This window comes from Ptychodera flava, chromosome 21, assembly GCF_041260155.1.
Source record: "Ptychodera flava strain L36383 chromosome 21, AS_Pfla_20210202, whole genome shotgun sequence".
Taxonomy (NCBI): Eukaryota; Metazoa; Hemichordata; class Enteropneusta; family Ptychoderidae; genus Ptychodera; species Ptychodera flava.
The window spans coordinates 16426341-16450565 of NC_091948.1; the positions used below are offsets into that span (position 1 = coordinate 16426341).

At 36.1% G+C, this 24225-nt stretch overlaps 4 protein-coding genes across 9 annotated transcripts in view; all 4 read left to right on the forward strand.

Annotated features, from left to right (window-relative positions):
- The window catches only part of LOC139121555 (laminin-like protein epi-1), a 64235-nt gene extending 58973 nt beyond the window's left edge, over nucleotides 1-5262 (forward strand). For all 5 annotated transcript variants that reach the window (XM_070686558.1, XM_070686559.1, XM_070686560.1 and 2 more), the window contains 4 exons: nucleotides 1265-1356; nucleotides 1839-1969; nucleotides 2187-2415; nucleotides 3776-5262. In XM_070686558.1, coding sequence (XP_070542659.1) covers nucleotides 1265-1356; nucleotides 1839-1969; nucleotides 2187-2415; nucleotides 3776-3924 — 601 coding nt within the window. In that variant the 3' untranslated portion in view covers nucleotides 3925-5262. The remainder of the gene's footprint in view (nucleotides 1-1264; nucleotides 1357-1838; nucleotides 1970-2186; nucleotides 2416-3775) is intronic.
- Nucleotides 5263-7228: 1966 nt separating this feature from the next.
- LOC139121558 (dolichyl-diphosphooligosaccharide--protein glycosyltransferase subunit KCP2-like) lies at nucleotides 7229-14084 on the forward strand. Its single transcript, XM_070686565.1, has 5 exons — nucleotides 7229-7349; nucleotides 11189-11343; nucleotides 12095-12158; nucleotides 12918-12984; nucleotides 13844-14084. The coding sequence occupies exons 1-5, from the start codon at nucleotides 7346-7348 to the stop codon at nucleotides 13950-13952; spliced, it is 399 nt and encodes a 132-aa protein (XP_070542666.1). The 5' UTR covers nucleotides 7229-7345; the 3' UTR covers nucleotides 13953-14084.
- A 1319-nt stretch (nucleotides 14085-15403) lies between these two features.
- On the forward strand, nucleotides 15404-22911 carry LOC139121556 (NAD-capped RNA hydrolase NUDT12-like). Of its 2 annotated transcripts, none has more exons than XM_070686563.1 (5): nucleotides 15404-15647; nucleotides 16914-17218; nucleotides 19448-20127; nucleotides 20440-20601; nucleotides 21015-22911. In XM_070686563.1, exons 2-5 carry the CDS (start codon nucleotides 17025-17027, stop codon nucleotides 21314-21316), a joined length of 1338 nt encoding a protein of 445 aa, XP_070542664.1. In that variant the 5' UTR covers nucleotides 15404-15647; nucleotides 16914-17024; the 3' UTR covers nucleotides 21317-22911. The 2 variants fall into 2 exon arrangements, with proteins under 2 accessions (XP_070542664.1, XP_070542665.1); XM_070686564.1 differs by having other exon boundaries at nucleotides 15542-15655.
- Nucleotides 22912-23971: 1060 nt separating this feature from the next.
- The window catches only part of LOC139121559 (importin-11-like), a 33920-nt gene continuing 33666 nt past the window's right edge, over nucleotides 23972-24225 (forward strand). The window contains exon 1 of the mRNA XM_070686566.1: nucleotides 23972-24094. The gene's annotated coding sequence lies outside the window, so the exon portion shown is untranslated. The remainder of the gene's footprint in view (nucleotides 24095-24225) is intronic.

Below are 24225 nucleotides of genomic sequence, written 5' to 3' on the forward strand. Positions count from 1 at the left end.
TTTGAAATAATCATTTGCTGTTCTGTTCTCATAATTGTCAGGTGTATGCTGGAGATATCCAACCCAGTTAGCATGTGTTCATGCTTGAATATTGGTAGATTCTCAACAACTTGTCAAACTTAGCTCAACCATCATGGAGTTTGTTTCAAACTGTAAAGTTGATGATGTTTTTGGAAAATGTAATACATAATCTACCCAGAGATGAATAATTTCTGAGTGAAACATGTACCAACTTACATAATCTACCCAGAGATGAATAATTTCTGAGTGAAACATGTACCAACTTAGAACGAAATGTAAATGGCAAAAGTGTAAAGAGTATGTTGTTTGTATAATGTGTCATTTTGAGTATACTGTTATCGGCAACTTTCTTTCATATCATATGATGCAAATTGCAGTGTTCAGTATGATAATTATATCTTTGATGTAAATTTACATGAAATGTAAAAGTGACTAAAGAATCCCAGCTTGATTTCTCAGTCAAATGAACATCTTATAAGGGCCACTTAATAGAAAGTATCTATGAGATGGGATGAACTCTCTACATGTATGTAGGGTAACATTCATCTGTAAGAAAGTGGGGGTCATGAATGAGATTGCAGTAAAGAATTTGCCAATAACTTGAAAAGAAATGAAAAAAACCCCAGAATATTTGGATTGTCTTGAAAACCTGTTGAAAGAAAATAAATCATGCATGTATGTTTGCAGTGATTTTCAGTAGACTTGTAAACTACTGACATTAGCCGATGGCACTGAAAGACTTGTACACGGAGAGAAAAGGGAGTATGCGCCTCGAAAGTGAAAGACTTAAACTTTTGCTCAAAATGTCCTAAATGAAGCTTTCGACCATTCTCTTACCAAATCAAAAAAAATCAGGGGTCACCATACAAAATTTGGCACTAGAGAGACAAATTACATGAAATTTGCAGATATTTTAAATTCAAAATGGACGCCATCCCTGTGTTGACTGTATGAGAAAAAATTAAAGTTTGGATTTTTGAAAAACTAAGACTGCGAAAGTTTTCTTTCTCAAAGAGCTTTAAAATGAGCCCCCACAAGTGGTAGATCAGAAAAGAATTATAGAAAATTTAGAGCCCAAATGTCTGTCCCCGAGGTGCGTTCTACTTTAATAATTCATATTGCACACTGAGCTTGGAGACAAAATAATGTATGAAGTTCTCTTCCTTGGTCATAACTACCCATTGTATGCAGAGCAAATCTGTTAGAAATCATACATCTTATTTTCATTATTGTTGCTTCACAGACATTACGATGCATCTGATAATGTTGAGCAGTGTTACGAGAACAAGGTCATACAAGGTATTTCAATGCAAGGATCAGGATGGATGCTGTTAGGTACGCTATCATTTTCTTCTCTGTGACACATAGTGTTGCATATTACATGAGCGTTTGGACAGTTTAGAAGTCATTTGTTCAACAAATCTCTGTAATTTCATTCGAATAATGAATGTGTTTCATTTCAAAGTGATGCTTGGGATTTTTGGAAATCAAAACTGGAATGGTCGTTAAAATCATCCAGCCACCAGCGTGTGTCACTTTTGACGTACACGCTGGTGTCACCAGCATGTGTCATGTTTGAGATTTTCCCAATGACACAGTACTGCGAAGTTGATGTTAGTGCTTCAAACATGTAACTTTAGAAGTCTTATAGCATACTTGGTTCCATCTTCACTTAGTCTTTATTTCTCCCGTAATCTCACCTTCAGAGTATAGAAGGCTTTCTAGCTGACAAATCATTCTATATTGATAGTAAACTGATAATAAGAACAGAAAAGTAATTATGCAGCTAATGCTTTACTTCATGTTTTTTCCGACAGAAAACAATTTTGTCGTGGGCAATTCAATTAAAATAGTCATTAGACTGAGAACCACAGTAAGGAATGTACTGCTGTTGGCTGTGGCGCAAGATGTCAACAACTTCTTTACTTTGGATATTAGCGATGGCAAGGTAAATAAATTACTATCAATTGGAAAAGTTCTATGCATGTTTTTACAGGTTAGTTTGTTTGTACTGTAGTCACGTGGTCTTTTAAGCGTGCCGAGTCCGGAGAAGACCATGTGTCCTTTTTATTCCAGATCAGAACCATTTAGCAGATGTTGAAATCTTAATAACCAATGAATGTAAAATCTCATTTTAATATATATATATATATATTGGTTTGCAGGTGCGTGCGGTGGTCAGCCATGGCAGCCTGTCTCCATACATTGCACGAACACAACAAGTTACCAGTGAGTACATTATCTGCAACGGACAATCCCATGAGATCTATGTTTCCATGACAACCAATTCACTGGAGATTCGCATGGATAGTTATCCATCTGACATCATAGCATTTGAAGCAGGAGCACCAGTTGTTAGTACAAACAGTCCTCTCTATATTGGAGGGATACCTGGTGAGTTTTCGACACTGATTGCCCTCGTTAACTTTGAATAAAAGTAGCCAGCCAATGAACCAAAGGAGAATTAGCAACAGTCTGGCAATGAAAGGCTTGACAGAACAATGACAGTTGCAAATAGTGTATAAAACATAACAGCTAGAAAGGCAATGCCACACTGTAGAGCATCTACTCATGTTATCTGTAAAATGTTTTGTATCGGTGTGACAGAGACATGATGTGTGATCAATAGTGCTGTTCCTAATTCAAAAATAGCATCATTCTCTCTTTAATATGTAAATATAAATATTTGTCCGAATATTTGGATTACAGTTTTGAAAATTATGCATGCAAGAATGAGGAAAGTACCACTCAGTAGGTGACTGCTAGTGTTACAGTGAATACTAAATGACATATATACGGCTCAGAGTACAAGCTGTTACAGTGGCCGCACTTGCAACACTGACAAAATATGTCTGCATCTCAAAACAGAAGTATCTGATGTCACACCTGTGTAGCTATATTTAGTAACAAACGTGTATCCGCCAACAGCTCTATTTGCATAGCAACTGCATTTATAAATTTCATGGTCAAAATCGCACCAATGAACTTTATGTACGTAGGTAGGATTTCTGCTATTGTTTTGTAAAGAGCTGCAGAAAATACAACCATGCAGTTTATGTTGAACATGGTGTTTGTGCTTAGACTATCTACCGACAAGGAAATATCATAGAGATGTGAATGTATACATGATAGATAAGTGTGTATATATATATATATATATATATATATATATATATATATATATATATATATATATATATATATATATATATTATATATATATATATATATATATATATATATATATTTATGTACGTAGGTAGGATTTCTGCTATTGTTTTGTAAAGAGCTGCAGAAAATACAACCATGCAGTTTATGTTGAACATGGTGTTTGTGCTTAGACTATCTACCGACAAGGAAATATCATAGAGATGTGAATGTATACATGATAGATAAGTGTATATATATATATATATATATATATATATATATATATATATATATATATATATATATATATATATATATATATATATATATATATATATATATATATATATATATATATATATATATATATAAAACACAAATGTTTACTACAAAGAAAATTTTTCTTTTCTTCTAAACTCAGAGGAACAGAAAGTGTTATGCTCTTGATAGCCAGCCTTTCCATTGTAATTATGGCAATGATGGTTGTCAGACAGTCTAATGACTTGCTTAACATATTCTGTTTGTACTGAAGTGCAAGATATTGCATGGCCACAGTGACTTGGGTACCAACACTGACTGTTAATTGTATTTGTTCTATTTTCAGATTCTGAAATTACTAAGATTGTCAATGGTATCAACACAGGTTCATTTACTGGCTGCATAGAATCTGTAGAGATAAATGATGACGTGAAAGATCTGAGAAATCCTGTGTCAAGTGTCAACATTGACAGTGGATGTCCCCTGCCGATGTAAATCACACAGTCATGGCATCTGAACTTCCGCAGTTAATTTTTTAAATAAAAAATGTCAGATTGTATTTCTTTAATAATGTTTTTAACAATTAGCACACACAGTTTCACCTACTTTGTCAAGAAAATCTTTTCAGTTATAGTAGATTCTGTGACAATAGCAATGCTCAATACTTTTTTATTTCAGTTAGTATTCAGATAATGAAGATACTTGAATGATATGTCCTAACTCTATCCAGGATATATCATTATAAGATAGAAATACAGTCGCTCCTTTGTCCCCACTATCATTGAAATGAGAAAATTTGTTGCCAAGACCAATATGTTTGAAGTTTCTTTTGATGCAAATTTTACAATGTCCTTCCACGCTATTTCATAGTGATCTGTTCTCTCCATTTTGTTACCGGATGCAATAATTATACTGAATTTAACTTATTTAAAGTAAATAAGATACTTTAGAGATGCATTCTAGACTTTCTTTACTTTTTTAAAATGAGTTTTGTATGTCATAATAAAAAACTCTTTCCATATCATGTAGTTTTCAAAGTATCATGCAGGGGTTTAACAAATACAGGATTTTCAGCTGTCAGTAATGAACTTGATAATGAATTTATTACATGGAAAGATTCTCAAGGTTTAGTTTCTAATTCAATCAAGTCAAGACAGAATTTTCTCAGGAGCAGGATTTCAGTCCACAAGGAATAGTAATAAGATCTAAAGTAAGATGTTTTAACAGTATGTTCATTTTAATTTAATGTAGTATGTGCCTTGAAAGTGAAAGACAATCTTTTGCTCAAACCTTCCTAAATGAAACTTTCAATCATTCTCTTACCAAATCAACGATTAAAATTAGGAGTCACCATGCAAATTTTGGAACTAGCGAAACAAATTACCCAACATTTTGCGATATTTGAAATTCAAAATGGCTGCCATCCATGTGGTAACTCTAGTGGGGAATATTGAAGTTTGGATTTTCAAAAAGTAAGACTGTAAAAGTTTTTCTTTCTCCAATAGCTTTAAAATAAGCCCCCACAATTTGCAAGAGGTAGGTCAGAAAAGAATTGTCGAAATTTGAGAGTCTGACCATCTGTCCCCGAGGCATGCTCTACCTTGATGTGTTGACATTCTCTGTTTTGATTTTCACTTGCTGTACTATTGTTATACAATTCAAGTTTTACAGTTAAATAAGACATTTTGCAGAATCAAAGTTCAGAATATACCGTTAATTATGTTTAAATTATGTTTTTGGCTACAATATCGGTGGATTAATTTATCAAGATATGTGTTTCTATTGTTCCATCCGTTTGCTCTAAATCATATTTAATTAAAGATACAGAAATGAGTTGAATTTATTGATTGTATTTTGTGTGAAAGCGGAATAATTGAGTGAGAAGTTGTAAATGTGAAATCTCCAATGATGATTATCTGTCCTCTGTGGAAGTTGCAGTGCTCTCCAGTTAGGAATATGGAAGTTACAGTGTTGTCTAGTTAGGAAAGTCAAGAAGTGATTCATTAGCAGGGGAGTGGAAAATCACAAGGAGTCTTGCACATTTGTACATGCATAAGGATTGAGTACAAATGAAGAGAATGTGAGAATGTATAGGGAGTGTAAGTTTGTGTAGAATCTATAGGGAGTGCGAGTACGAGTGCAGGGAATGTGACAATGTATGGGGAGTTTGACTAGAGAATGTGAGAATGTATAGGGAGTGTAAGTACAAGTGCAGAGAATGTGACAATGTGTTAGTGCAATGTGTAGAGAATGTGTGGATGTACCATAAGGCCAAGTAAGTACATTCTTTGTTTTTCATCTGTATGCATGAAGGAATTTTTAATTTTCCAGGGAAAGATCCTTTATCGCAGATTTTCCATGAATAAGATATTCTTTTGCAAAACCAAGTCAAGACTTTAACAACAAAATCCTTCCTTAGGGACCATTTCAGATTGTCGCATAAGTTCAAAAAGCGAAATTCATTTGTTTACGGGCCGAGGGGCTTTGACCTCCATTCAATTAGTGAATTTCACTTTTGCACTTTTATTTTGTGATTGCAAGTTCTCTTTCACGTTGTATGTAAAAACACAGTCCCTCTATAAACAAAAACAGCATACTCGTACCAACATATTTTGCTATAATTATTTCCAACTCGTTTGTGTCATGCTGATGGCGATTAGTACTCAAATTTGATCGATTACTTGATGATGTAATGTGGTCAGGGGAAACATTCTTCAGTAGCTGTAGCAAAATGCTACATTGTACTCTCAGGCAGTCATCATCATTTCGCACTTTTGAACTTTCATTTAAGATGATGAGGGAGGGGGTTTTGATGTAACCAAAGGAATTTCGTTTCTTGAACTTATGCGACAACCTGAGACTGTTCTGTACATCAGTCATATTACAGCCATTGAATCAATTGTGAAGTAAGATTGTATCGTCTTGAAGTTCCTATTACAGGAATGAGCAGCCTGTATGAGAAAGATATCAAATGATGGCATATTGAGTTGTTTTGTTGGTTCCTAACAGCTTAGCTGCCTACCTTTCTGAATTTAAATGAGTGGATGCAAATCAAGGAATTTTTTAATCACTCTGTCTCTACAACAAAGAGCACAGGAGAGCTGAGGGAGTTGTTGCAGATAATCAAAATTGTAGTGTTTTGTACATACTGGAATGATCTGAGGATAAACAACATATAGGGTCCTTTAATTCTGTCATGTGCACCAATAAAAGATAAATTCTATGAATGAACCAGTTTAATTGAAGATTTTCAATTGCTAGCATTGAGCCAGCTTTGTTTTGATGCCTCTATGCCTATTTTTAGACCCATTGTATTTCTTGGCTATTTTGTAATTATCTTTTGTGCTTGCTAATATTTTCCCCTTTTGGCTTTCCAAGTGTAGAATATTATATGAAATATTCTCAGAAACATTTTGGTTGTGAAAGAATAAGCTTTTTCTGGCCTCATTATTGATGCTTAAAAACGATATGCAGAACTGTACATGACACGTATGCAAATCACTTAAATCACCGGTCTTCATGTTTTATGTTTTGCACTTTCATTTGCATACTTACCTTTTTCATTTGAAGATCACCTCAACATTCAAATGACTTGTCTTAATATAGCAAATTTTCGCACAAGTCATGTTGCTTTTGAGCCGAGAAAATCCTTTTTCTTGATGCAGTGAACGTCGAGTCATCTGCAATGGGATCATCGACAACAATTACAGTAACCCCCGGAATTAACCCAAATGTATCTTTGTCGAGAAGGAAAGATCACCAATTTCCGTCGTACAGTGATGGCCTGGACTGATGCTTAAACAGAAACAAAAGCACATAATAGAAATATTCTTGGTGGCGCTCTACTGAGACCGTTTCTGATTGGTTTATTTCCATAAATGACCCTGCAATTGACCTCTTTTCTTCCGTATGCGAGATGGGTAAGTTCGGCCTTTTGCTTCGTCAAAAGTTAGCAAAATACTACACGTCCAGGCGCAAATATCTGTCCATAGAGTTGATTTTATGTTCATAGTTTCTATGCTTACTACACTGTAACGATTATATGTTTATGTCATGGATCTGGAGTGGAAATTTCGTCATTAGGATGCGATGTGGAGGTAGCCATTGAGTGTAGCTACGTGGCACAGGCTGTTGTTGAACTGCAGAAATATAGTGCTTCCGGGAAACCCCACAAGGTAGCATGCCAGTTTCAGCGTCCGCAGCAACCGTTCTCTGTGTCATAAAATTCTCAATAACACAGTTGTCTTTAAACCGACACATTGTTATCTTCAAAACATGACAACTTCATGTCATACATGACCAACAGATGGAGGACGCTTTTAACAGAAGCTTGTGATCACAGCTGTGCTGTGGTAGCATAACCCGCATTGTAGATACATACATGCAAATTGAACTTTGCTTTGGTACACTATGGGTATACCATGGATGTGCAGCCGAGATAAAACTCTAAGGGAATACCTCATAGTCTTTGGACAGAGGTCTGGATGCTTTGTTTCACAACCTCTGCATCCAAAGACCACTTTGTCACAAGCCATTTCACCAAATGCATTTCCTCTGAAGCCATTCAGCATTGTTTACCGTGTAAATTATTTTGGTGTTTTGCCCCATCCATTGAAAACAGCAGCTTGGTTAGTTTTAGGGTTGGTTTCACAAGGCCTGCCTACCATACTGTCACATGACGACACCCTTACATCATGGATACATACTACATAGTGTGCTTCACCATGATGCAAAACATGGACAATCGCTTGTTGGAAAACCTTTGCTTTGGGTTATGTGTTTCAGAAAAAGGCTGCATGGATTCCACATGATGTATGGTGATCATTTGTGGCCTATGATTCACAGTGAAGTTTAAGATGAGCTAGATTTTCAAAGAGATAGTTTTCGACAAAGTCGCAAGCATTTTTTGTGTGGAAGTGCACTTCATGATGAGGTCGTTTGGTGATGAAATGATGTAGGAGAATTTAAGTGTCTGTTAACCATTTGGGCATGGGACAAAACCAATTGTCATTTATCCTCCTATATTATTTACACTCAAAAGCATTTCTCAAGAGTGTAGTTTGGCTCTGCAAGAATTTTAGCTCTACCAGTCAAGCATGATTTAGGCTTGTGTACATGGTATATGCAGGTACATCACATTTAGTTAGGAAGGAGAATTTACCAGAAGTGAAGAGTGTTTTTAGCAAGGCGACAATGACAGCTAGTTGATGCAGCTAGTTGATGAAACAATGAACAATGTAACCTAGGCCATCTTCATATTTCTATCAATACACAACATTTTATATACAAAAATAAGAACATTACCACATGGCAAGATGAATTTGTGTCTTCACCTTATGAATTTTGAATGAATCACTTTGACTCAACAAGTAAAAGTTACGCACTTTGTTCAGCAAGTTTTCAATTTGTGCAGGCAATCAAAGCAAATCCAAAGTTTCCGATCTTCACATCAGGTTGAACAAAGTTGGAATTTTGTTTGAAGTCATCGAAAGACTCAAAAACCTAGGAGTAGGGATGGTTTACAAAACAAACTAATTATATGTTCCAAAAATGTAAATGAGGAAAAATATAAATTTGAAACCAAATATATCCATACATGGAAAGCCTGATCCTTATACTTTAATCATAGATTTTGTACAAGCGGTTTCTTCCATAGATGTTTTGTGTAGATTTAAAGTACCAATCACTGTTGCAAGTTCTTGGCACTGCCATTGCATCAATCATAATAACTGATTGCTGGCGAACCTCATCTACCATCTTTTAAATATTCTACCAATACACACAAAAGTAAATCTATATATAAATATATAAATAAATCAAGTGAGGAGAGAGTATTAGACATGTGACATCAAGTGACCCAGTTTGACCTTATTTACATGTAAGTTTTTAGAAGTTCCTGCTAAATTGGAGCGTGCAGACATCAAATAACATTACAACTTTGTGCAACCTCATGAAAATATCATCTCCCAGGTAGCTGATGATACCACCATTTTTGTTTCTGATAAAACTTCAATAACTAAGGTTTTAGGTATTGTTAACGACTTTATTTAGTAGCAGGCCCCACTTTAAATATTAGTAAAACTGAAGGTTTGTGGATTGGTTCCTTGAAAAATATAAAAGACTCCCATGCAGGCATACGTTGGCCAACAGAACCTATAAAATCTCTTGGTACTTATTTTTCAAGTAACCCATATGATGGGATTCGTTTTGCCTTAGATAAAAAACTGTCATCTGTTGAGAACACTCTAAATCTTTGGACTCATAGAAACCTTACTTTGTTTGGCAAAATTACGGTTATTAAATCTTTGGCAGCTGCAAAAATCATGTTTCTTTTAAATATCTGCACTGTCTCGGAAGATTTTCTCAAACGTTTAGAAAGAATTTTCTTTAACTTTCTTTGGGGATCAAAGTTCGACAAAATTAAGCGCAAAACTATTATTGGTGATTATAACCAAGGTGGTTTAAAAATGTATGACGTATTCTCTCAATATAAATCCTTCCTTGCTGCTTGGATTTCACGATTTCTGAGAGAAAACTCCGATAATATTATGCCTTCATGGAAATGCATTCCCCTGTTTTATTTGTACAGAGCAGGACTTGATAAAATGATTTTTCACATGAATTTTGATGACTCAAAGTATTGTCCGGCCACACCTGGTCTTCCAGACTTTTATAGATATGCCATCATCGCATGGCACAAGGCTGGTGGGGGCTGTTCACCAGTCAACAATGTAAAAGATATCGTACAACAAGTTATCTGGTGTAACAAACATGTTCAGTTTAAGGGTAAAGTTCTGCTATTCAAATCATGGGTCGAGTCTAATATTTTCTTAATAAAAGACGTCATTGATACTGATGGTAGTTTTCGTATACGATGGCTTTCACGTAATATTCATGACAAGTCAAATTTTGTATGTGAGCTGTTTATGTTGTATAATGCCATACCAGCTGGCTGGCGCGCTCAAGTAGAGCAGTCAACTTCTATTTTTCAACCAGAGCCGCTGAACTTGTTGACAGCCTCTGTTTTCCTGCCAGGTTTTTCTTCACGAAAATTGATCCACAAAATCACTACAAAGGAATACTATTGGTCTTTCATTCGTAAAAAATTTGTCGAGCCTTGGGTTTCCAAAAAGTGGAATCGAGTCTTAAATTTAGGGAATGACTTTAATTGGTCAGAACTATGGTATAACAGAGTTATAACTGTAACTAAGGAAAGAAAACTGTCAAACTTTATGTACAAATTTATACATGACATACTTCCACATGGTTTAAACCTGTACAGGTGGAAAATAATGGGAACCAGTCTTTGTCAGATTTGTATGTCAACAAATGACCTTTGTCATATGTTCATAGAGTGTGAGCGTGTTAAGCTTTTCTGGAGAGACTTTCAATCTTTTTTACTACAAAAGTTTCATTTTCATGTAGAGATCACCTTGAAGACACTTTTATGTGGTCTACCAAATCAAAACAAAGTTGTTAATCTTCTTATAGTAGTAGCAATGTTCACCATCTATAAGTCATGGATGCTTTACAAAGATACAAATAAGCTGCAAAATATTAATTTATTTGAATTTTTTAACGCCGAAGTGCGATTAAGAGAACATGAAAGTGCTTTCTCACTACTTGTAAAAGACAAGTAAAGAAAATAAAAAAGGGTGTCTTGTAAAAAAAAAAAAAAAAAAAAAAAAAAAAAAACTCATGAAAATGTCAGCATTTTTAATGGTGTGCTTTTTACTAATTGTTAATGTTTACCTTGTAGCGGCATCAGCTAGTGTATCGTTGTTGTTGGCAAGCACTCTGACAGTGCTCTTGTTTGCTGGCATGCAGATGTACAAAACACAGCTGGCTTCAACAGAATGGATGACGGTCCTCGGAGGCTTCCTTGGTTCCAATCTCTTTATCCTTATTTTAACCGTATCCTTTACAAGTTTGCATAAAAATCAGTTGCCACTCAGACTGGCCTCAGTTGCTAAGTTTTTCTTGCCAGCGGCTGCAGTCAATGGCTGGTGTGGGTCAACGCATTCATCCCAAGATCTACAAGCGACACGAACACAACAGTCTACTGAAGTTTATTCTTTTAATTATTGTGTCTCTATATTTATGCCTACAGATTTGGAGCAAATCTAGCTATCACTGTGTGTGATATCTGTTTTTGCTCATATTGCTTCAGTTATATATGTTGAGTGAACCAGTAACTGTTTAGGAAAGTTCTGATCTAATCTGTCAAAATGTATCATATGTGAATTTTATCATCCAGAATAGCATTCCATAACCCAAAATCAAAGTAGATTAAAATCCCTGCATATTTGTAAATAAAGTGTAGGCATCAGTTTACAAGTGGTATTACCACAAACTGATGACGTCAAATCACCACACAAAACACAGACACCTTGTATTTATGGCACTGTGTACTGTGTGCAGTGATTAGACACCATCAGTTTGTGGCTATACCACTTGTAAAATGGTGCCAGTGTATGTTACAGAGTAACTGTGATATTTCAGATTGCTCGAACTTCATGTAGCCTCTCTTGCCTATGCTCTTGTTAAAGCATTGAACTTAAAAAGCACCATGCTTAAAAACATGAGGATTTATCTTAGAGGCTTGTTTGCTTATCTCGTTATGTCATCTTATACATCATCCCTTCCTTGATGAATAACTATACAGGCTGTCAGTAACTTTGAAAGCATAGCATTTGGACGTGGTTTTCAAGCAAGACTCTTTCCTGAAGGTAGGCAACAAACTATGCATACATCTGTTTATACGGTTGTGTCAATAGAGAGTGGAGATTGCTGAAAGGATGAAGATGAGAGTAATATACACCAATTACAATATCTGCAAACTGCATATGGTATGATGTTGATATTCGTAGCAATTCTGAAGATGTTACAAATAAAAGATTGTGAAAGTTTGATGATAATGAAAGGTCCTCGAAACTGCAAGGTTTGGCTTTTTTTGTGAATTTACCTTCAAACTGAAATTAGACTGCATAGATGTACTTACCAAAGGATGTCTATTCAAGTATTATCAGTCACTGAAGGGACTGCGTGTGTAAGTTTTAATAAGATTAATAAATGGATGCCATGCTCAAACACAGCTGCCTCCATGTGAATACGCAGAAGACGGTGGACACAAATGGAATCCTTTCAGACGAAACATGGTGTCCATTGACTTGAACATATGGACTGAAAGTCTCCTACCATGGCATGGTATTCCGTGTATTCTTTCTCAATGTTGAATTTTTGAAAATGTCAGGAAGGTTAATATGAACTGAAAACTCTTTAACATCTTGCCTCTTCCATCACAAGTGAATCTTGTTATGACATATTTCAAGGCAACGTTACTTCATTTGTGAATTAAAAGAATATTCAAGAAAATTGGGAGATATTCTTGAGTTGAGAAAGTTCAGAGACTTGCAACTCATGGACGTTTTTAAGATTCTTCTTTTGTAAATTCCATATTAATGTTACATTTTTGTCCCCTTTCACAGTGATAATGTGTATGGTGTTGGCTATGTTTGCCTCTGGACTGGTCCATAGAGTTTGTGTAACAACATGGTAAGGATTCAGTTCCAGTAAATTTTTTGTCATTACATACACTTTGAGTCATTTTCCCTCAAAAGTGAAATGAATCATGGTGACCTCTGAAGCAAACTTAGTGAAGATTACCAACTTGTAAAGTGGTGAATCTTGCTCATTCAGATATCAGTTAATTATACTTTTATATTTGATATTGTGTATGGGAAATTAACTCCAAATTGTAAACAATACCACATATAGTTAAAAACTTGCAAAATTAGATTATGATAATTTACCTGTTGGAATTATCAGATGATTCATTCACATATACAACTGTGTTCATATTGATATTCTAGTATACACTAACATTTTCAGTGGTATTGTAAAATGTTCACTGTTATTAGAATTCATAGCACTGCTCATTCTAACAAATCCTGTTTCATCTAGCAAAGTTATTACAGCAGAAAAAAGTGAAAAATAAACGTATGCTGTGCAAAATATACAAACAATCATTTTATGTAAATTAAGTAAATTTATCACAACACTTTTTTTCTAATCATTGTTGGACTTTCTAGGATGTCCTCTGCTGGGCACCATGTTTTGAATGGAAGAAGATCTTGTACATACAGCATTGCCCATTTGTAAAGCTTTATGCAAATGCCTTACCTGATTGCCTTGACTCAAGTATTGTGCAGGGGCATCTCGAAAAGAGGGCTGCTTTGAAGAGGAGGAATAGTTTGTGCTCAGATACAAATGGAAACTACATTGGCAAAAGAAGTGCACTTGTATTTACATGATGGTGGCCAAGCTGTAGTCATACTTTGTTTTTCTCATATACATGTGTCTTATCATATGCATCTTGAATTGATAATTATATCATTGTCTTTATTTCTTTCAGTGCCATTTTCTCCTCCGTTGCTTTGTACTACATCAACAAAATTTCCGCTGCTAAGTATGCACCTCCAGTAACAGCCACACCACAGCAACCCAGCAAGAAGAGAAAGTGAAGGAGAGGACGACACCCATAAAAACAAAAGAAAATAATGGACATTATGATTTTACTGCTTTTAGTAATGATGACATATATTTCACTCTGGTAATTGAATAAAAAGTTTCCATTTTTTTTTTTGAAAACTTTACACAGGTTGTACAGTATTGTATTGATATTCACCCTACTGTCAAAGGACTACCTTTTAACCCTTTCACCACCATGGTTTAGCCCAAACCCATTGATAGCAATGGTGATTGTGGATCCATTTACAGGGAATCGGGGTTGAACAGGTTAAATTTTCCCTTTTCTACCACTCGCTGCATTCTCTATGAGGCCCTCTTACTTGTGCATTTGGGAGGACTGTATTCCATGACTGGTGAAGACTGCCATTTAAGATAGTTCTTGCTTTGAAATTGAAAGACCTAAACTTTTGCTTAAAGTTTCCTCAAGGAAACTTAAACTTTTCCTTTTTGAAGTCATTAGTAAAAATATCAGGTCACCATGCGAAATTTGGTAACAGAGAAACAAATTACAGGTACCTGACATGTACCGACACCTTATTTCAAATAGCCACTATCTCTGTGTTAACTCTACAGGGAAAAATATATATTTTCGATTTTTGCAAAAATAGTCTGTTAAAAATATATTTACTCCATGAGCTTCAAAATGAGCTCCCTCAAGATGTAGACCAAAAATGTAAAGTTCAAGAGTGAATATCTGTCCCCGGGCACATTCAATCTTAAATGGCAGGATTGGAATTTTGCAAGACATTTGCCTCTGTTTATCTCAGGTGAACTAGCATATGACACAAATCAAAGCATCGATAATTTTCTCAGATTTAATAGCTTATGAAGAACATTCTGTTGTTAAGACAAACAGAGACCAGAAGATTACCCTGGGCCAAAGTTATGAAAAAATCTGAAAAATTGATGAGTGCAGAAGACAGTTTCTCCTCTTACTGTGAAAATTTTGAAATCCGCAGTTTGAGATGTGATCTGCTTCAGTTATAAACTGTAATTTTGATATTTTTCATTCAGATTGAACATATCAAACTCAGTGGATGCATTGATGGCCATATGGTGAGAAAAAGAAATCTGCGAGTTTTTAAATGTGTGCTGGGATGCTGCATTGGAAACAGTACATCAGATTGAAATTTACAACTCCTGAGACAGTACAACCACACATCAATATTGACTATAATGATCTGTGAGGGTCTGTGCTCGAACTGTGTAAATTTGGCATAAATACTGATCATTTAGGATTCAAGAGCAGTTCGGTTCTTTTTCAAGTGTACAATAACGACAGAAATATTAATTTTTTATCAACAATATAAATCATAAATTTCTAAGAGGGCTGCCTGGTCTATACTACAACTGCGTGAATCCGGCGTAAATACTGATATCCTTCAGGATTCGAGTGTTGTAGGATACTTTTGTAAGTGTAGAATCCATGGTCTGATGGCATGCACATTAAAAACCAATAACCCACTGTCATGTCAGCAAATTAGCTGCAGCGCCCGCGGCCGGATTTGCTTTGGACGGACACTCAACTTCAGATTTCCAATTGACCTTTGACCTCATCCACCCAAGTATCACCTGACAGATCAGCTGATATGAAGACTAAGATTTATACCATTTATTCCGAGTAATCCAACACGTCCAGAGCGTGCAGTATGTGAGAAAGCCTGCTAGCTCTCACAAAGCTGAACAAGGTAAACAGGTAGTATTGCTATTTTCATTTTTTGTCCAGAGGTTTTTTGAGTTCAGATGATAAGGGGCGTAGACATGGGAAGTGTTACCCGCCCGATATCCGATGGTACAGCGATGGGGCAGTTGCGACCACGGTTACGTGTGGTTCGACACACAGCGGCCGCCGTGCCCCTTTTCTATGCATATGGGGTATCGAACCACATATAACTGCGGTTGCAACGTTGATGTAGGCTGCGTTGCAGTATTAAAAGTACAGTGTAATACATATAATCAAGGGACCGTGATATAATAGAAGAAATTACAATGTAGTACAAAATACACAACTAGGCACTTAGCCCTGCGTACAGGTCTATGTGTTCCCGGCGTGATACTGTGGTGGAGGCCGTATAACGCCGGGAACACACAGACCTGTACGCAGGGCTACTAGGCACTGTGATTGCAGCCAAGAACAGTCACACTAATCACACAGTGCACAAGAGCATTATGCAACCAACAATACCAATACTTTTGTGCAAAGCAATGCATTAATTATTTTCATGTTCAACATGTTATTTTAGATGTCAATATTCACCTTGAAGCCACGATCCAATCTCCAACTATCATTAGTACAGTCTATGCTGTAGTTTCCCTATTCCTGTCATGACCCAATAGCAATATGATAATCTGATGTAAAATCTGCCTGTAGAAATGTGCAGTAATTCTTACATTCTGATAAACATGCACATGTTTACATATTCACAAACTGTTAGGTAGTAGAATTCATTGAAAATGTGATTCATTCAGAAGATATACAAAATAGATTTGTTATAAAACAACATTCAGAGTGCCAATGCGCCTTTATATGATCCCCTGGGGTGTCGTGAACTTTGACCTCATCCTGATTGTCACTCAAATTGTATGTTATTCAAGTAGTTACAGGGAAGTGCATGTGAGGGTGAATTTATGCATGTGACACTTGTACTATTCTCTCAATTCTTCCACCCTCGAGCAACCAAGAAACCATATGAAGAACACATGCATATTTGGAAAAATTTTGTTTCATTGGAAATGTCCACAATCCCTTCACAAGGTGGGACCATGAAATGTCAAAGTAGTAAACACAAAAAATGGAAAAATATGAGTTGTCATTGTCAGAAGAATCCATGTGTAGTAAGAAAACCATAAAATATGGCAGTGCACAAAAATTCGCACACATTATTTGAGTATGTATGATATTGTATTGATCATCAAATACTGATCTACAACAAACCTTTTGTATTCTGACAAAGATTAATGGTGAAAACAAGTCAGGAAGATTCCATTATTGAGGTTTTGTTTGATTGAGACAAAACCTATGAGCAAGACATCAGTGAATGTAAATTGAGGCTGAGACTGAAGAGATGGCAACAGATACAAAGAAACAGTTTACTGAACATCTTTACGAGGCAGCTGGTCGTGGTGATATCAACAGAATTGAGAGTTTAATTAAAGTCAGTGATGTCATCAATGGTCAAAATGAACATGGATGGACTGCCCTCATGTTTGCCGCCAGAAACGGCAAGGCTGAAGCTGTACAGTGTCTGCTAAGCAATGGGTAAGTGTCAAAGCTATGTACATTATATCTCATAAATAAATGTTAATGTCAAAGTTCATTTATCACTGATGATTCAACACAATAATAATAAAATATTTCCCATGATTTTTACCGTTTGCGAAATATTTGGATAATCTGACAAGTGTCACTTTTGTCCTTTTTGAACAAGAAGTTTCTTTTTTAAGGTCTGATGTGATGAATTTTACAACATAAGATCGCCCATGCAGTTTCTTCATGTATTGCCAAGGTACTACATACATGTCATGTTGAAGGTCATTCTCAGCAAACAGTACAAATTGCTGGTAGTGTTAATTTGTCTCCATTATCTACCATACTCCATAAGCCTTCATTTGGACTTTGAACAATGGCATAGTTCATTGAACTTGAGAAAATTGTGATGTTGTCAATCTAATGCAGCTTCCACTTCACATTTCCACTTTACATTTCATGAACAGTCTATCTTCTTTTCATATTGAGTTTTGCAAACTTGAAAAGTTGTACAAAAGAAATTTAGATTACATGTTCAGAAACTAGAGGCAAAAAAATGACTGATTTGGATCAAGAATGAATGAATACTGTCAGTTTAAATAAATTTCCATCATAGCCTGATTAAATGAATGATTTTTAATTTTTTGCTCTTGTTTGCTCTATATTCATAAAGTACAGGTGTTATTTGGATCAGTCGGATGTCCATCATCTATGCATATCTGTCTGCCTCAGTGCATGTATATGTCATATATACGTGTATGTATATATGTATGTATGTATGGATGGATGGATGGATGGATGTATGTATGCATGCATGCATGCATGCATGCATGTGTGTATGTGTGTGTGTGTGTGTGCACGTGTGCGTGTATGTATGTCCATCCACTGCAAAAACTCCAGTATCGTTATTTTGCGGGTCGACGGGTCAAATTGCAGGTCAAAGTGCGGGTCGATTTGTGGGTCGATTTGCTGGTCGCCCGAAAACAATAGAAATGAGGTTTATCTTCGAGTACAATTGTGTCTTGAAATAAAATGAACCATAAAAAACACCTAGTTCCTTTAAGGACATATTTCCTTTCGTGGATACCATGAAAAATACAACATCTTTGCCGATAATTACACTTCCGGGTTTCACCTATTGATCGAGGATGCAGGTCTGAGTGCGCCATCAACGACCTCATGCATGACAGGAGTAAGCCGTTTGTTTTATTACTCGCAGTACAGTATATTACCCACAATTTCTCTTGATTTGCATGCTTGAATGTTTCCTGTGCCATGCCTGTTTTCTCTTCAACACATTTGTAATATTTTAAACTGTAAATTATCAGTTATTATTATTTGATAAAAGTGTACAGATGACATGCAACATTTCTGTTTGAATAACATCAGAACTCAAATTTCAGAGGTGCTGAAAATACTCTGCTTTTCAATGCAAAATAATCACAAACGGAGGTGGCCTACACCTGTTCTTCAAAGACAAGAATAATATCACGTTTCAGAAAGACAGGTGCAACTGGTTTCCCTATTTTTATTGAGATATTAGATAAGGCATTTGAAAATATGTCAGAAATTATACAAAAATTTAATGCAGTGGCAGCAACCAGCACTTTGCAACCTCCAGTATCCCAAAGCAACCTGAAAACCCGTAAGAAAATAATGGCCGACAGTGACCCACAACTTGTAATAAACTGCTCAGAAAGGAGTGGCCCGCAGCGACCCGCAACCTAAAAATTGGCCAGAAAGGAGTGGCCCGCACTGACCGGCAGCAACCCGCACTGGCCCTCAGCGACCCGCAACCTAAAAACTGGCCAGAAAGGAGTGGCCTGCACTAACCCGCAGTGACCCACACAATAGTACACTCCAAAAAACTCAAGGACTGGTGCAGTATTTGATGTGAAGATGTTTCATGGATTGTAGATTGAAATGTTTTCAAGTGACATGAATATATGTTGAAGTAAAAACTGTATTTTTCACGTTTTATAAAAATCTCAAAAATCACTTCTGATTGCATTTGCCTTTGCCTTTTGAGACGGTGATATTACAGTTTCAGAAGTGCATAATACAGAATTGAATTTGTGGCGTTAATCACTAAGAAATTATTTGGAGACAATTGAGATGAGACAGACGTGTGATACATTACATGTATGTATCAAAGATGTGAAATATATTTTCTCTCTCATGTTGATGATCAAATTGGAGTGCTCCATCATTTATGTAATTGTTTTTGTTTCTTCCCGGTAGATGTGATGCGACAATTATGACAAGTTCAGGTCAAACTGCACTTGACATTGCCAAATTCTGGAATCACATTAATGTCATCAGGATATTTGAAGACCATCCCACAACTGCTGTCTCAAATAACCAGAATGTCGTGAACTTTTTTGGACACAGCCCAGTGAATCGATTTGCTCACAAACGCAATGACACAGATTGGATAGAGAGCAAAATGAAAGACAAAAGTAGCCAATTTCTTTTGTTTTCTGATGGATTCCCATGGGTTGAAATGAACGCCGAAGGAAAACCTAAATTGTGTCGCCATAGCTACAATGACATCAGTTTTTTGTTTGAAACTGATGGCAGTGATGTAGTTGTTGTATTCCTCGGTCTGATCAAAGATGGTGGTTCGGACCCTAGTGACAAATTCAGCAGACAAGAGGAAGCAGGGTCAACTCAAGCTTGGTTCGCTGTTGATGTCACCACAGCTGTTTCAAAGGAGAAACTTGAAGATCTCCGTCCGGGAAGTTATGTCTTGTCTGGTGCTGGTGGGATGCAACTTTTGCAATTATCTGACTCAGAGGGCGCTATTGCTGCACAGGGTAGATCTATGCTAGATTGGCATTCAAGGTATAAATACTGTCCTACCTGTGGCAATACCACTGTCCTGAAGGATGCTGGGTACAAGAGAGAGTGTGAGAAAAAGGGTGAGTTACAGAAGTCTAGTGGAGATCTGTCTTTAGAAAAATCACTTCTCCTTTTGGCAGTTTCAGTTTTAAACATGAATATGCAATACCTCAAAGAAAGTAGGTGAACTGTTTAATCTTTCATTTAAGTCCTGTTATTATAGCTTGTATTGTACAATTTTGAACCTGTTTCAATATGTGAATAAAGCACCCATTATGTCCATCACATCACAGACAATTTGCCATAGTTCATATCAAAGTGCTTCAGAGGCACAAATTTTCAAATGATGTCTTCAAATCTGTCAATGAAACATTTTCCTTTTCCATTGACAGATTGCATCAGTAACAAGGCTGTGAAGAACACAAGCTATCCAAGATTGGATCCAGTTGTAATCATGTTGATTGTGTCCCCCAACGGTGACAAATGCCTGCTTGGAAGACAGACATTTTGGCCACAAGGCATGTACTCCTGTCTGGCAGGTTTCATGGAACCAGGTAAAGCCAAAAATACAACACATTGAACTTTTAATTTTTGTAGATTGAAAGAATACATTTTGTTTCTCCAGTAAAAATTTGTGATGTTGTTCATGCACACTCTTCATGTCAACTATAATCACTAAATCTTTGGGTCAAGTTCAACCACTGTTATGTCCATAGATCAAAAAGCAGAAAACGGAAAATTAAGGTGATTATTGACAGTGAGTTGTAAATGTATCACTAGGTGTGAAGGTGGTACATGCCTAAACGCTGAAAAGTTTTAAAAGTTTGGTTATAATTTGCTCACTTCACGCAAACTTTAAGCACCAGGTAATATGAAATAATGGGCAGTGCAAACTTTCTTCTGTTATGAGTATCTGTCTTCAAGGTATGTTTTATCACATGCACTCTGACTGTCTGATCTGCTGCAGGTGAAACCATGGAGGATGCTGTCCGTCGTGAAGTGGCAGAGGAGAGTGGCATTCTTGTTGGCCGTGTGATGTACCACTCCAACCAACCATGGCCGCGTCCATCAACTCTGATGCTGGGCTGCATCGGCTTTGCAATATCTGAAGAGATCAATATTGATAAAGAGGAGCTGGAGGATGCAAAATGGTTCACACGGCAACAGGTTGTAGAGTTAATAAGCGGCCAGGGGGGATTTGTTCCTATTCAGAAAGCTATAGCACATCAGTTAATAAAAGCTTGGCTCGGCATGTCGTCAAGCCTATGATTTTTTTCATGTTTGAACTTTTACCACATTCTAAAATCATTAAAATATGTTGACAGGGTAGTCAGATTTGGTGATGGCAAATCAATGTTGTCGATCAGGTCAGAAAACCAAATCTAAAAATACACAAGGTACGCAAAAGGAAAAATTTTAATTGTAAATCGGGAAACATGAAATATTTTTTATAGAAACTGAAAGTGACTGCTGGTGCAGGCTTTTTTATGCATAACTCTGGTAACTGTGACACTAACGATTTATTTTTGTCTGCTTTTTAGAAGCATTTCTATATGATTGTTAATTTGATATTTGCTTTATATCACATAGACTGCAATGTCATATAGATTTGTGTCAGTGAAAATTATCAAATATACTGTAATTTTACTTTTCAAAATATCAATTATGCCAGGAATATTTCCAAATTTTAACAAAAAATGTTTTTAACCATCAAAATTATCAATGCTCTTCCAACTGCAATATTACTAAAATAATAATAATATTATTATTAAAATTCAGTATTTGTGTACAGTTGGTTATGACATTATTTTCTGACCATAACCTTTTTTTACGGTGTTGTTTTGTGGGATAGGCAAGTTTTAGCTCCCATTTGCTATACAAACAGCATTGGAAGCTTATTGGATCAATTCATCGCTATCATCTGTAGCGACTGCCAAACCTTGAGAACCATGAGGTTACAGATGGGATTTTATCCAAATGTATCTACTTGACTCAAAAACATGCAAGTGAGCTTAGAGGCGTTGATATAGTGAAAATTCAAAACTCAGGAATTGTAGTCAAATTGCTTTGTGTTTTGAATGTATCTAATCCTCAAGATGCCTAAGTAAATATCTTGTCAAAATTAGGTAAACTAGCATATGTGAATTTTTTTTCTTGTATTTTTTCAAAGATATTTGTAAACTACTGAAAAGACAGGTTTCCAGGGATAATTTTCATTCAGGCTTTTGAAAATAATAAAAAAAATTGATGTTCAAATTATTAAGGCATATTGTCTAAACTTTTTTCAAATGCCTCTCCTGCAGAAAATTGTTTGATAATTTTCATATTTGGTTTCTTTGTTCCTACTGAAGACTTCACCAAATAAACTTTGGTTGTGTCCCCTTGTTTATGTGACGTTGCTTTGGTCGCGGTCACCAGTGTCAGTACTGCCACCATTCTACAATGTTGGATACGCACAAAGAATGTTGGGATATGTTGTACATAGCAACAAACCCATTGCCTGGGTATCATATACACAGCTGTAAATGGTACATCCCCCTCCTTTTAAATCACACACACGGGTGTGTTTATCAATTCTAATCCAATGGGAGCACACTGTTAGCTGTGCTACTTTTTAGTTCTTGATAGATAATGGCTTTCAATTAAAGCCTGGTAGTATCGTTAGCAATATTGTGGAGTTAAGCTGTTATACACATTAAGGGAACAGGGTCAGATTTTCAGTTTTGTTGTTTACATGTAAAGCATTGATAAACATCAAGTCAAATTACCAGTGTGAGTGACAACTTTGACTTTGCTTAGCAGTTACTTTGTAAGAATTGTAACTTGTCAATCTGCTTATGATTAAAAACAATACATTTGATGAACTGGCTTTTGTACTGGGCATATTTTCTTGATTAACATGTAAATGTTATGAAACCTGGATTTACTGAGTTAACTAAAATCAGACATAAATGACCAATATGTGTGATAGCAGTTATTTTCAGTGACTCATGTGTCCACCACTCCCTCTGAATACTCACCCTTAGAGAGAGTGGTGGACACACACGAGTGCTTCCTCCTCACGGCAAAGGAAGGGTATGCTTTATTTCATATGTGTGAGTGTATTTGAAACTTTATGAAGTATCATTTATACTGGTAAACAAATAATTAAAATAAAAATATTCTTTATTGACAAACATGAATATCAATACAACTCTTTCATTGTATATGGAAATAATCATACGTAACAAGTAAACAAATACATATAAACAAACAAACAAGGAGCAGGAATTGCCTGTGATGTGGCAGGCCACAGTGTAGGAGACCCCCACCATTTGCTTCACGTGGGCTCCTTAGAATCAGATTATTCAGAATGATAATAAGATGGCCTTTGAGAACATCCATCTAAAATTGCAAACTGAAAGGTGAAATGTGAAATTCTCAGGGTCACAAACAAACACTTTCTCTTTTTTTTCTTCTCAATTTCTTGTGATCTAGTCATTATTTCGGGGTCAAATATGACTATAATAACTTGAAATGTTTGAAATATGCTAGAAAATTATGGGTCTCTAGACCAATTTGAGCTGGAAATCATCCCCCTATACAGTATGTGGAAATTTATCTTATACTGGACGGTAACAACAGCTTACAGTACCTACCTCCACTATCAACAAAAGCAAAAACAACAACAATAAATAATAATGAAGCTGTATTTACATGGTTTCTCAGTGATATCTACAATGTACATAGTTTCCTTTCATTAACTAATAAATTGAAAAATAAATCATGTTTAGTTTCTATTCAAAATAACACTATAAGTCGTCGGAGTCATCCATCTGTTCTATCTCTTGATCGATTTGTGCATAGACTGTGTTTTGTTTGCTGTAGCGCACATTTCAGTGCGCCCTCCGTCGATAGCACCGAGAAACATCAACAACCAACAAACACACGAGACAACATGGCGGACTCCATGCCGGGAATGTGACTCGCAGTGTCTCGCAAAGTTGTGGGAATTCTTCGGAATCCGATAAATGATTTGTTGAACAGTTTTCACTTCTTGTTTAACTGGTAAGTATGCTTTATGGATGGGAACTTTGGTGTCATTGCATGAAGCGGCAGCAGAGATTGGGATCTCATTCAATCTCGAATGATGACGCCACAGAGTAATGATGGATGAACCGCCGTCGCGAGATAACGTC

Coding starts and splice junctions, on each gene's coding strand:
- LOC139121558 (XM_070686565.1), top strand. Junction 11,344..12,094: donor TCTTTATCCTTATTTTAACC/GTATCCTTTACA, acceptor ATAACTATACAG/GCTGTCAGTAACTTTGAAAG. Junction 12,159..12,917: donor AGCAAGACTCTTTCCTGAAG/GTAGGCAACAAA, acceptor CCCCTTTCACAG/TGATAATGTGTATGGTGTTG.
- LOC139121556 (XM_070686563.1), top strand. CDS start 17,025: ATGGCAACAGATACAAAGAAACAGTTTACTGAACATCTTTACGAGGCA. Junction 20,128..20,439: donor GAGAGAGTGTGAGAAAAAGG/GTGAGTTACAGA, acceptor TTCCATTGACAG/ATTGCATCAGTAACAAGGCT. Junction 20,602..21,014: donor GGCAGGTTTCATGGAACCAG/GTAAAGCCAAAA, acceptor GATCTGCTGCAG/GTGAAACCATGGAGGATGCT.